At 45.5% G+C, this 13,504-nt stretch overlaps 1 protein-coding gene and 1 pseudogene across 1 annotated transcript in view; one reads left to right on the forward strand and one right to left on the reverse strand.

Moving 5' to 3' along the window:
• Positions 1 to 1,839: 1,839 nt before the first annotated feature.
• PSMD11 (proteasome 26S subunit, non-ATPase 11) overlaps positions 1,840 to 13,504 on the reverse strand; it is a 30,176-nt gene continuing 18,511 nt past the window's right edge. Inside the window, exons 7-14 of the mRNA XM_059997650.1 lie at positions 9,569 to 9,713; positions 8,547 to 8,607; positions 6,699 to 6,761; positions 4,818 to 4,943; positions 4,281 to 4,316; positions 3,964 to 4,015; positions 3,522 to 3,664; positions 1,840 to 3,403 (exon numbers count right to left, since the gene is read on the reverse strand). Of these exons, the coding sequence (XP_059853633.1) occupies positions 3,522 to 3,664; positions 3,964 to 4,015; positions 4,281 to 4,316; positions 4,818 to 4,943; positions 6,699 to 6,761; positions 8,547 to 8,607; positions 9,569 to 9,713 (626 nt within the window). The 3' untranslated portion in view covers positions 1,840 to 3,403. The remainder of the gene's footprint in view (positions 3,404 to 3,521; positions 3,665 to 3,963; positions 4,016 to 4,280; positions 4,317 to 4,817; positions 4,944 to 6,698; positions 6,762 to 8,546; positions 8,608 to 9,568; positions 9,714 to 13,504) is intronic.
• On the forward strand, positions 10,242 to 12,938 carry LOC132414889 (very-long-chain (3R)-3-hydroxyacyl-CoA dehydratase 1 pseudogene; annotated as a pseudogene).

A 13,504-nucleotide genomic window follows, 5' to 3' on the forward strand; every position in this document is an offset into this window, starting at 1 on the left:
TGCAGCAGAGCATGAATGGGATGGCGCTGCCAGCACAGCGGCTTTTGTGACCGAAGAACCCTGGAACCCTGTCCACCCGTGTTGTGCCTGCTCTGCCTGTTCTGAGGCACCACACCACTCCTCTGCTCACTCAACACACCAACAACCCCCCTCCCCCTCCCAGCGCCCAGTACTTCTCCAACTGCAAAGCGAAGAAGGAATAGCTACAATCTGCCACAAATGGCAGATCAAGGACCCAGGAGGCAGACCTGGATGAATGATGCACAGCTGTTTTCTTCTGTCTTCACCAGAGAACTGCAGGGAAGCTCTCCAAATCCCACCCCCATCAATCAGCCTCTTTATCCTATAGTCTATCCCTAGCTGCCGGAAAGGCCAGCCTGCGCGTTACATGCACGGCTGGGATGTCCATGGAGAGTTCCCATCCTCTGCATGCCCCTTTCCCACACCACTCTGAGGAAGGGAGGCCAAGGCCACAGCCAGCCAGCTCTCAGAAAGGGTTCCAAATAAAGCAGGTCTGAGCCCTGGCTCCTGAGGAAGTCGTGCTTTGTTCTCTCAGGCATCACAGAGCAGCATCTAGTGGCCTTTCTGGGCAGCACAGGTTACATAACTAGCATGCAGCGGGGCTCCACAGCCAAGGGACGCAGCCGCCGCTCCCAACGCCATCAGGATCTCATCAACACACAAGGAAGCCCAGGCACCGTGAAGCCTGGTGCCAGGAAGGGCCCATAATTGAGGGAGCCAGGCCCATGCTAGCCCATGGGCTACCCCACCCTCTCAGCTGCACCTAGATGCAGCTTACCGAGGCCTGGGAGGGGAAGCAGTCCCTCGAGGTCTGGAGCAGCGCTGTCCAAAAAATACCATGAGCCACAAATGCAAGCCCCGTAGATAATTAAATATTTTCTAGCAGCCACATAAAAAAAGTTAAAAAAACAGGTATATCTTAATAGTACATCTAACCCAATAAATGCTCAAAATATTTCAACATATATATAAAAAAGAAGTTGAGCAATTTTTCTTTTTTCACATTCTTCAAAGTCTGGTTTGTTTACATTTGCAGGGCATCACAGTTTGAACTAGCCACAATTTCAAGGACTCAACAGCCATATGGGGCTCATGGCCACACACTGGACAGCACGGGTCTGCAGAAGTCAGCAGACCTGCCCAGGGAGATGACGAGAAGGCTGCTGCCCCACTGAGCTCCTGGGACTGCCCTCCCCCCACTGCTCGGGCTCTTGATCCCTTTGGAATATTTTTAAAGTCCTTTATTGAAGCACAACTCTTCCTTAAGTAAAACTATACACAGAGACACAATACTGAAAGAGAGCAGAGAGTGGCTCAGACTGGAGTTGGTGGCTAGAGCCCACCCTCCCTCCCAGTGGCCCCAGAGCCCCACAAGACAGGTCACTCCCAGGGTCTGAGGGGTAGTATAAAATCAATCCTTTTGAACAAGATTCCAAAAAACTAAAACTAAGCCACAAGTGAATGCCAGGGCTCTCCAGGCACCTGTACTTCCATGACTTCATGTAGCACTCCCACCACAATTACCTACCAAGAAAGCGCCATCCTTGTCGTGTAAGTGAGGAAACAGGCTCAGAGGATATTACAACCCAAACCCCATGTCCTCACTGGACCATGATGCCTTGGAAAAACAAAGATAACTGAGCCCCATTTCCCATTTTAGCCCTCACAGACCAACTTTCTCACCCAAAGCCCTCCACTTGACCCCGGATCTAAAGGTCTCCCATGAAGCAAATGAGACAGCAGAGCTTTGTCCAGTCTAGAGGGCTACACAGAGCTGTCTGGACTTGGTCAGAAGCCCTCCAGCACTCAAGAAAGGACACTTTTTGAAAAAAAAATTGTTTTTATTGGAACTCATCTGAACATCAGATATACCTGGTGTTGGTTAGCAAGAACCGTTTGTACATTTGATATTGATGGTGCCAAAACCAAAACAGTGACTGGACATGATGGGGAAAGATGTTGAGAACAAAAACCTGATTTTGGAGAGGAAAATAAAAGCCAGTCAGATTCAGTGAGGATGCAAAACCTGGTACAACAAAATCCTTTTACAAAATATAAATTTATTACGAAAACCTGGAAGGATAATCTGACAAAGGGAAAGAAAGATAAAAGGAGGCCAGCAGGAAGGAGGCAGGAGGAGGGGGAGAGGAAAAAAGAAGACAAAGAAGAATGAGAGGAAGAAGAAAATATAGCTGAGCACAACAGAGGTGCAGAAGCTTACCTGCCCAAATGGCATTAAAAGCCTTGCTATGTAATCTCATCATAAAACAAAGCATGCTGGAGTACAGTGCTCTACCTCCCATCCGTTCCATTTCTAAGAGGTAAATAAAGAAAGCTCCCTGGGAAGGGGACATGAGGTTGCTCAAAAACCCAACAACAAAAATTGGGAGGAAAAAAAAAACAAACAACAACACACCCCACAGTCTCATTTCCGATGTTCACTGTTTAAAAAAGGAATAAATCCATCTGACAGCAGGAGAGAAGCAGGGGGATGGGGAGAGAAGCTGAAGTATTTCAGACAGCCTGGCTCCCCTGGAGGGGGGAAGGAGGAAGGAAGAGACATGGGATGGTCTCCTGGTTGAGAGAAGGGGAAAGAGGGGGAGAGAGAAAAGAGCAGAGGAGAGGGGCAATTAAAACACTGACATCTAATCTAGTTTACTGTGTTAAAAAGAGCCACATGCACAGCAGGCCCCCTGAGGGCCCACACTGCTCCCTGTGTGGCCATGGTGACACTAGCTCCTGGCCATGTCCCCATTCCTTCCCAGGTTGGAGCGGAGCCGTGCAGGTGCTGCTGCGGCGGTGGCGGCGGCGGGACCTTCGGCCAGTCTGCTGGAGCCATTGTTGGGGGGAGGGCGGGGGGATGGGCCACATGGCAGGGGAAAGGACACCGAAACGCCTCATTTCAAATAAAAAGGAAAATAGCAGTCTATACACAGTTGTTTGTTTTGGTTCAGTACAAACAGAATAAAAAGTCGTTGCTTTGATAGTCAGGCGAACACCCAATTCTGAAGAGGAGGTGAGGTGACACCCAGCGGGTGGGTTAGGAGCCCCAGTGGCTGGCGGAGCGCCTGGCTTGGTGGCCCTCTCCCAGGAGGCAGAGAGCACAGCTTTAGGTAGTGTAAGCCTTTTTCCTTTTATTTAGAATAACCTTTTTTTTTCTTTTTTTTCTTTTTTTAAGCAATTTCCCCACTCCCAAGTTGGGCCAGTAAAGATTACATGAAAACTGGCACACCTATCGGCTGGAATACAGATGCACCAAATGAGGATTTAAAAACTTTCTGAGCGAAAAGTAGAACAGAAAGAAAAAATCTCCTAGCATTTTCCCCAAAGGTTTCACTCTCCCGCCACACACACTCTCCAAAGGACCGCTACAGATCCAACTCTGCAAGAGAAGACAGAGCAGTGTCAATCGGGGAAGCCGCAAGGCCACCAGGAGGCTTTCAGTCTCGACAGGCAGAAGACAGCGCTGCCCGGGCCCGGGTCCCGGAGTCAGCACTCACCTATGTCAGTTTCTTGGCTTTGTTGTAGAGGGAATCCACTACTTTACTCATGTTCTGAATTGTTTCCAGAGCAGCTTCGTAAGTTTTATCTACTGGGGGTTCATCAAAAATAATCAAGACACCCTCCCCCTGGTCCAAGATCCCTGCAGAAAACACAAGCAAACCCAGGTAAAAGAAAGGATTAGACACACGAGCATTTGAGAAGCAGCCCACTCCCTAGCTGCCTCACTTTCTCCAGAAAGGAGTAGAAACAGAAGTCATCTTCCTGTTCCATTCGTGCATGTTTATTACACTCTCATCACAGGCATAACAGGGGCAAGGATCCCAGGGAACCACCAGGTGATACAATGGAGCATCTTCTTTCAAGATAAACAAGAGCATGATGCCTCTTCACCATTTCATCACCTCCACCAGCCCCCTCGCCGGTACGACTGTTACTCACCATGAAATTTCTTGTCAAGAATCATCTGTGATAATTTCCTTTCCACGTCGGCCTAAAATCAAAGCACATGATTAAAGGGCCCAGCATCTACTAGTGAGAGATCACACTGACATGAAAGCCTTGTATAAAAGGATCTTATGGCAAATGGTCTGAAAATAAAACAGCAACAATGCATCTGCAGCTCTCAGCCCACGGTCCCCAGTCCCCACTGAGAAGCTTGGGAGCTTTGCAATAAGGCCCAGCGGGTGTAAAACGGCAGCCCCTCCACATGCCCCTTTCCCCATCCCTACCCTCAAGACAAGCTCAGGACTCCTTACCTTGGAGAGTTTGATGAGGCTAGATATGTGTTCGATCTAAAAGGAAAGGTAAAAAGACACCAACACTGAAAGTTTTACTTCTGCCTCTAATATCGGGATGAGGGTGGTGCTGTATCTTGAAATCCTGCCGAATGTCTCTACAGGGACAGATTCTCTTTGGCTGTGCTTAGGTCTCTTGTGCTTGGTCCATCTGCCTACCCTGCATCACTACAGACAACAAATACACTCCTGTCCCACACACCCAGAACAGAAAGCATTTACCACATGCACAGTGACTACAAAAGCTAGGAGGAGACTGCACTGAAAACAAGCAGGGGCAATCTCACCAGCCTCTACCCCACAGCAACCCTCTCCTTGACTCTCATTCCCTGTCAAGAAAATCCCAAGCTCTTGGGGGTCTCTCGCCCAGCAGGCACACCCTTGGAAGTGAGTTCCTATTCTGAATGGTTGTGGGAAGGGAGGTGGCTATAGTGAGGACGCCCAGCCAGAAACCCCCTGCCACCAGAGAAGAGCTAGAGTCCCCAAGAGGGTTCTTACCTGTACTCGGGAAAAAGGCTCAATGACTCGGATCAGATTCTGTTCCAGCAAGTTATCATACAACTTGGCCAAGTGTGTGCTGATGATTGGGTCATCCCGGAGCTCTGCCCGGTAATCTGTTAGAGCCTGCCAAAAGAGCCGAGATTGGCACAGAAAAGGACTTGAAAGTCATGCTACTCGCAGCTTCCTAAGTAGTGAGCTGGCCCTTTTAACTACATGGTTGACTGTAGTTCTGGAGGATTTGGGAAGATGAAAGAACAGCCACGACTGAAGGCAGAAGAAAATGAAAAGAAGTGAAAGGTGGAGCCTAACCCTAGGCACCATCTTCCTGTCCAAAAGCCTCACACTGACAGCTCAAACCATGTAAGCCCTAAGAAGCAGCTCAGCTTGCAAGCTAAATTCACTGCAAAAGCAGTTCTCAATATGTATTCCACAGAACAAATAAGGCCTCCATGGGGGCAGGAGGAGGGGGAATTCTGAGGTTAAATAATAGGAAATGCTGAATTCCACAGCTAGCTCTTGGGGTTTTATAAGGAATATCAGCACAGAAAACAAAGTACCTTTCTAATTTTGTTTAGCCCTGGGGTTTCCCAAATATCTGATCACAGACCCTTTTTTTAATCCCTACTAGAAGTGTTCCATCCAAATTGGGGGATAAAATGATCTAGACTCTTTGTTTATTTGTGTATGTGATTTATTTACCTTTAGTAATGTTCTCACAATATCCCAGCCTCATGTCAGCTGTGCTATAAGGTGTTAAGGGAAGCAAGCAAATCATGCCAAGTAAGGAAATGAAATTGGCAAGAAACCTCAAGTAAGATGAACCCTGGGGACAGTCAGAGAGCCACATGGTCTAGTTTCTGTCCATACTATTTTTCTTCCTGGATCTAGGTTTGTTTTTATTAAGTTGGTCATTATACTCAGACTAAGAGAGAGGCTCAGAAAAGTATAAGTCTCACCCGATTGCTTAGACAAGTTTTTCTCCCTTTCCAAACCTTCACAAACATTGAGTGAAAGGCACAGGAGGCAAGGCCAGCCTAGAACTTCTGTCCTAAGGAAGTATCTCTCAGCCCAGATGCACACATCAAAACTTCTCTTCTGTCCACAGAGGAGAAGCAGACCTGGCATTTCTGGAGCTGAAGTAACATCTAAGACCATGCTGCATGGTGCTTGTGTCAGACCCTGACACACATGAGCTGTGTGACCCAGGCCTCCTCTTTAAATTCCAGCTTCCCCAAGCATAAAATACAGGTAACAGGTTTGTTGTGAAAAATCAAATGAAAGGGGACTTCCCTAGTGGTGCAGTGGTTAAGAATCTGCCTGCCAATGCAGGGGACATGGGTTCAATCACTGGTCCATGAAGATCCCACATGCCGCGGAGCAACTAAGCCCACGTGCCACAACTACTGAAGCCCGCACTCCCTAGAGCCTGCGCGCCGCAACTACTGAGCCCATGTGCTGCAACTACTGAAGCCCACACGCGTAGAGCCCGTGCTCCACAACAAAGAGTGGCCCCCCACTCACTGCAGCTAGAGAAAGCCTGCACACAGCAATGAAGACCCAACGCAGCCAAAAAAAAATCAAGTGAAAGAAGGATGACAGAACTTTTTGAAACTGAAAGGTACTGTATATAAATGAGGTATGACAGTTCAACAAGTTTCATTGTACAGAAGTGCTTAACTACTTCCTGGTTTTGATACTGTACTATAGATAAGATGTAACCACTGGGGAAAACTGGGTGAATGGCACATGGGATCACTCTGTACTATCTTTGCAACTTCTTGTAAAACTATAATCACTTAAAGATTAAAAAAAACTTTTTAAAGTGCTTAAATGCCCCTCCCCTCCACCAGTTCCCTACCAACCCAATACCTTGCTTACCTTTTCAAAATCTGCCAGTGATCTGTTCTTGCTAGCCTGAGCCACACATTTTAATGCTTCTGTCTAAGAATAAAGAGAGAAACAGTGAAAGTGATCTGCACACTCACATCCCAACAAGTCTCATAAGGAACATGCTATGTCCACACAACTTCTGGCTGCAAGGAAGAACCTGCCCCACCACTCCTCTTCTTCAGAGGCCTAGGAAGAAAAGCTAGAGGAATACCACTGTGTGCCAACCAGTTTCCCTTTGAAAGCTGAAGTGACTTAAAGGTACTAGGAAATAGGAAGTTTTCCAAAAAAGAAACTTTGATAAAGCATTCTCCAAAGATGACAAGCTAAAAGGGAAAATGGCCTGAGAAGTGCGATTTCCTCGCCCCTCCTCCAAGACTCCCTATCCCTACACCCCACAGAACCCTTCCTGCCCTCAGACTTGATCATACCTTGTGCTTTATAAAAACTCATTCTGCTGGGTTTGGTGCAGGGCACAGACCAAGATTTACTTTCATTAAGCTTGAAGCATCAAAATGCTACGTATCATACTGAATGTTAAAACCCCAGTGATGAAGGTATAACCAAGGGTTAAGGGGCAACTTCTAACTTTATAAAACGTTATAAAAGGTACCCGACCAAGCTCTTAAGTCTCTACTCAGCACGAAATCTACAACATTCATCTTCCTGAGTGCCTGACTCCTGCTTGAAAGCTGTCATCAAGGAACAAAGGACCAGAGGGAACTCCTCTTGTACCAGCCTATGTACTTAAACAAGGAAGGTAGTGTCTTATACTGCAGACTTTAAAAATGATGCAAAGCTAATCGTTAGTGTAGTTTGTCTCCAGCATTTGTCCTATAGACAGAAAAATGTCATAATGAGAATAGCATGAAACTTAAAGCCAGATAACCCAATTTCAAAGTCTCGCTTCACCATTACTAGTTATCTGGCCTTGTTCTGGACACTTGACCTCTCTTAGCCCACCTCCTCAACTCTAATTCTAGATATGATAGTCTTTCACTACAGAAATAAACAATATTCTTTTGGTCAAAACTAGGAGCTGATCTGAAACAACTTCTGATGAAAAGCCAATTAGGGCCACTTGTATAGAAGGAAGAAATCATCTGTTGTGGACATTCTGCCAAAGATACAGTGAGATAGCCAACGTGTCTGCTGTTTAGAGACAACTGCATTTGAAACCTAGAAAGACTACTTTTACTTTACCAGTGATAATCAAGTGAAGTACAAAGTGATGATGCAGACATCTGAGACATCATCTTTACACAGGTCACACTCTTACCTACTCAGGCATAAAAGCCATCACAAATAGGGCTACCGACCTTGATATCAAAGGCCTCTTCTTGACCACACCCAAACTCAGGACAAGAGTGGGAAGGTACTGATAAGAGAAGCACTTGAGTCATCAAAACCTAGTTATTGCACCAAGCAATCTGACCTCTCTAAAGCATACGCGCATCAGACCTTACCCGGCTCCACACTCTTGGAGAATCCAAGATTTCTTATTCCGCGCATGAAATTTTCAAGCCAAGATCATGGTAGATATACTTTCCGGTCGAAGCTAAATGCAACCTAACTCACTGTAAATGCTCCAGTTCAATTCTGAGTTCTGTTAAGTCCCTCAAACCACCCAATACCCAAAAGAGCACCAAACATTGACTTTTCAGGCCAAGAATTAACAGTACAGGAAATATACCGAACGTGCTTAATGAAAAGAGGGGGGAAGAAAGAATGAAGAGCGGAATGGAGACCTGAAGAGCACGGTCTCACTGAACACCATGTCTAATAACACGCTGCCTCAGAGTGAGCAGAGATCAGAACTGCAGTCAAGGCATCCCCTACCTGCCTCCCCGCATACCGAAGTGCAAGCTTCCCGCTCACCAAGGCCTGGACATCTTCTGGGCTAAAAAAAAAATACATACTCGGTCAACTGCTCCAGGATATTATGCTTCTAAGCATATGTTCAGGCAAATATCTTTTCCTCTGAAAAGACTCTGCCCACAGAGGTAATAAGCCCCCACCCCTAAACCCATAGGCCTCTCACACCATAGACGCTAGGCTTTCTCCACTCTGGGCTCAGTGCTGAAAAGCAAGAAAACTCAACGTTAAAAAGAAAGCCACACTGGGAATTCCCTGGCGGTCCAGTGGTTAGGACTTGGCGCTTTCACTGCCGTGGCCCCGGGTTCAATCCCTGGTCTGGTCAGGGAACTAATATCCCGCAAGCTGCACGACATAGCCAAAAAATAAAGAAAGAAAGAAAAAGAAAGCCACACTGAACCTACCAGAAGTAATAGACCCAACAGGCAAAATGATACATATAAATCAAATCCCAGTATAAGAGATCTTTCAAAACACAAACCCTGTTTAATCCCAAGATCCAAAAAGAATCCCAGTCAGTATCTCATTTATTCCCAAAAAAGAATGTGGAATAATTCTGTAAATCTTTAGAAAAAGATCTAGCTGTCATACTTGCCGTTGTCGCCTTTTTCAAACCTCCCCCTAACCTCTCCTTTAACCACTCCCATTCTGGGTGGCCCATTGGCTGGTGCTGGTCTGTAAGCCATTTCCTGGCCCCTCTGTCCTGTGCTCAACAACTCTTCTGGACAGCATTGTAGGATGAGGAGAACACTCAGAGGGGCTGGGAAAGAGATTTCTGAAATCTGTCTCCCCAGTTCTGAAAGACTAGCAAGGAAAAGTGCTCTGGATTACCTTCGATCCTCCCATTCCACCTCAATCAGCCCCACGAGGTGGCAGCCGCTGCTTCTGTAACTGGCCAAAGTCCCTGCCCAAGCCATCTCTGCCATGGCAGAAAATCTTAGATGAAGGACCTGAGTTCTCATATCCCAAAGTTAATGTGCACCTACGTGTTGAGCATGATTTTGCACAGCAACATGTACTTCAGAGATGTGATGGCCTTGGGGCTATCGATGGAGTCATAACCCTCAAATGCCTCATAGAAATATGAGTATGCAGTTTTCCAATCCTTCTCCTCTGCTGCATGGATAATACCTGGGCATTGAAAAGAAAAGAGTAAGAACCATATGAAATAATAGAACCATAAAATGTCACAGCTGGGAAGGGCCTCAAAAATCTATCCCAACCTCATCTACTTACTGATGAGGTCAGGAAAGAATAAAGGACCTGCCCAAAGTCACTGCCATCTAGTGGCAAAGCTGGGATTAGAACCCAGGTCTTTGGCCTCCCAGTTCAAATTCCAAAGGAGTTAGAGACCCAACAAAAGGGGATCCTAGAAACCACATATGGTAACATCTTTTCGCACCACCACATCAGTCCTGCTATCCATTGGAACCACTAGAAAAGGCCACATTTACCCTCCATGACATTACCTTCACGGGTCAGAAAACTGACACAAACATCCCTCCCTGGTCTGCCCAAATTACTAGTTTTAATAACATCAACCATTTAAGATAGCTTTTCTAAACTTGACACTTTTATAAGTAAGCAGCTTTCCTGAGAGAGAAAAAGAAAATCCAACCTCTTACAGTCTCATTTCAGATACTGGTCATTTATAGATAGATGCGATCAGTAAATGGATTTCATGTAATGCCAAATCCATGAACTTAATTGTACACAGTTAAGCAGTATTACGCTACACTTCATCTAACCAGTTCTCTACTGTTTAGAAGTTGGGTTGCTCCCAATAAGCCTAACTTTGACTGAACCTGCTATTACTTCCAACCTATGCTATCACGTGGGATGACGTGAAAATTAGTTCTTCCTAGCTTGGAAGGCAACTAAGCCCTAAGTTTCTGTGTATCAGTTCTAACCCTGCCTCAGCCACATCCATTTGTTTACCACAGGGCTTCCCAACTTTTCCACATCAAGGTACACGAATGAAGTATTCAGCACACTGGAGTAAAAGGATGAAACTGCTTACACATGACCCCAGGGGATCACTGTTTCAGACCACCCGTCACATACCTGTATGCCTGGCATGCCAGTTGGGAACTTATGAATTAATAACCACTACTGAGTGATATGTGCCAAACCTACCCAAAAAGCCTCCTGTTTAGAGGCTGAAGGATTCAGGTCCTTCTACTACTGTTCTTAACTACAGAGGCCTGGAGAAAACCCACCCTCCTCTGTAGCCAAGGAGACCTCCCTCAAAAATACCCAACAGACTACTAGCACTGCCAAATTAAATGAGACAAATGCCCATTTTCCCATTCTTCCCAGTCCAGAGCTAGAATAGACCAGACAAAAAATAAGACTGATTAAATAAAGAAAAAAGTAAAGAAGAGCTGGTATACTGCTTTCCAAAACACATTAGCAAATAGAGACCACATTAGGACTACAAGCATCACAGCTGGCATAGGAAATTTATTATTTAAAGAAACAAAACACTAGACTGTTACTCATTCAACACAAATATTAACAAGGGCCTACCATGTGCCAAGCACTGATATAACTACTATAGAGAAAATAAATATGAATTAAGGCCCTGAAGGAGCTCACAGTCTCACAGTGGTCATCAAAACAGAAACAAGGAAATTAGTACCATAATATGTATCAAAGAATATACCTTTCATAGGGAAGTCCAAAGTAAAGAAGGCACTGAAGAGGGTTTATAAGGCAGACATGTGAGCTTGATCTGGAAGGATGCATAGGAGTTTGCCAAGGGGAGAAGATGGAAAGGGGAATTCCAAGCACAGAAGACAAAATATATAAAGGCACAGGAGCAGCAACATATAAAGTCATTTGGTGACTAGGACTGAAAACCAGAGATAACCATGAAAAGGATGTCTTCCTTCTCAATGCACTGTTAAAGTAAAATAGCCTGGGGATAATGGGGAACCATTGGAGTTACATGATCAGATCTCTGTTTCCAAAAAATGACTTTAGGACTAGTAAGCAAGATGGATTGAGAAAAGTGACTAGGGACAGTTAGATCAGTAAAAGACTACTCCAGTGGTCCGGTGGCATTAATTAGAGCAGTGATTGTAGAAATGGAAAAGAAAGGGCAGATTTGGAGACAGACTCAACCTGATACATCAGAAGAAAGAGTGACTGAGGATAATTAGTCAAGGGAGGAGAACCAAGAAGACAATGCTGTCAAAGAAGCATGGAGTGCTCAACAGTGTCAACCCCCCCAAATCTGACAGAGGATAGAGGGGAGTTACTGTCTTGCAAGGAGTCAACAGAGACACCAAAGTAATGACATTCTTTCAACTTTTCCAAGAAGCTTGACAGAAAAGGAGAAGACAGAAGGCTGTGCTTTTTCAGCTGGGGCCGTTCAAAGACTGAGAGGAAGGCCGGGGGGCCGGGCGTGGCGGCAGCAGTGGGCGCTTCAGCAGTGCGCTCAGCCAGGCCCCCTCCCGCTCCCCTGCCCCTCTTGTTCACGTCCCCCCAGCAAGGAGGTCGGCACCAATGGCGGTGCCTCGGAGGCCGGCGAGGAGAGGGAGGCCGTGGGCAAGAGGTGCCTGGGCTTGTTGGCCACCGCCTGGCTCACCTTCTACAACATCACCATGACCGCGAGGTGGCTGGTACTGCCTATTGCCACGGTACGTTTTTATATGGAAAAAGGAACACACAAAGGTTTATATAAAAGTATTCAGAAGACACTTAAATTTTTCCAGACATTTGTCTTGCTTGAGATAGTCCACTGTTTAATTGGAATTGTACCTACTTCTGTGCTTGTGACTGGGGTCCAAGAGAGTTCAAGAATCTTTATGGTGTGGCTCGTTACTCACAGTATAAAACCAATATAATTTTTTTATCATCTTATATCCTGTCGGAGTTGCTGGTAAACTTCATACGATACGCGACATACGATATACACTGCCTTACCACACATGAAGAAAACAGGAACGTTCTCAATAAGATTTCCCAATAAATACAACGTCTCTTTTGACTACTGTCATTTTCTTCTTATAACCATGGCCTCATGTATACCATTGTTTCCACAACTCTACTTTCATACGTTACATCAGAGAAGACAGGTGCTTTATGGAGAGGTGACTGTCGAAAAGGATGATTAAATGATCCCTACAACAAGGTGCTTTTTCCAGAATAACCAGGATTACTGGAGTCCAAGTTTTAATAACAAGAATAAACAGCTTGATGAGAAAAAAAAAAGACGGAGAGGAAGATCCAAGTGGAGACGAAAAACTAGACTTAGAATTGAAAAAACTAAAGACTTAAAAAGGACAGGTAGGGGCTTCCCTGGTGGCGCAGTGGTTGAGAGTCCACCTGCCAATGCAGGGGACATGGGTTCGTGCCCCGGTCCGGGAAGATCCCACATGCCGCAGAGCGGCTGGGCCCACGGGCCATGGCCGCTGAGCCTGCGCGTCCGGAGCCTGTGCTCCGCAACAGGAGAGGCCACAACAGTGAGAGGCCCGCGTACAGCAAAAAAAAAAAAAAAAAAAAAAAAAAAAAAGGACAGGTAGAAGGATCATGCTTGATAATGGGTAAAAATGAACAATGATACAAATTCTGGGGAGGAAAGAGAAATAAAGAAGGTTCACATAAAAATGGCCTCTATTTGCTCTGAGAAATAAGATGCAAGTTCATCTCTTGACCATAAAGAAATAACATAATGAAGAGTAGTGGCTTAAACAAAGTGCCGGTATTTGGTCAAAGCAAGGTACTGTGTGATAAGAGCTTACATTCATCATCTCATTTAATCCTCACTCTCATCCTATGAGGAGGTACAATTATTTATCACCATTTTTTAGATGAGCTAAAGAAAAATTTAAGTAACTTGCCCAGTCACACAGCTAGAAATTTGCAGAACCAAAATTTCAACCTAGAAAAGTTGTTCTCTAGACTTTTTTCTAGAG

The sequence above is a fragment of the Delphinus delphis genome, chromosome 19 (genome assembly GCF_949987515.2).
Source record: "Delphinus delphis chromosome 19, mDelDel1.2, whole genome shotgun sequence".
NCBI classification, from domain to species: Eukaryota; Metazoa; Chordata; class Mammalia; order Artiodactyla; family Delphinidae; genus Delphinus; species Delphinus delphis.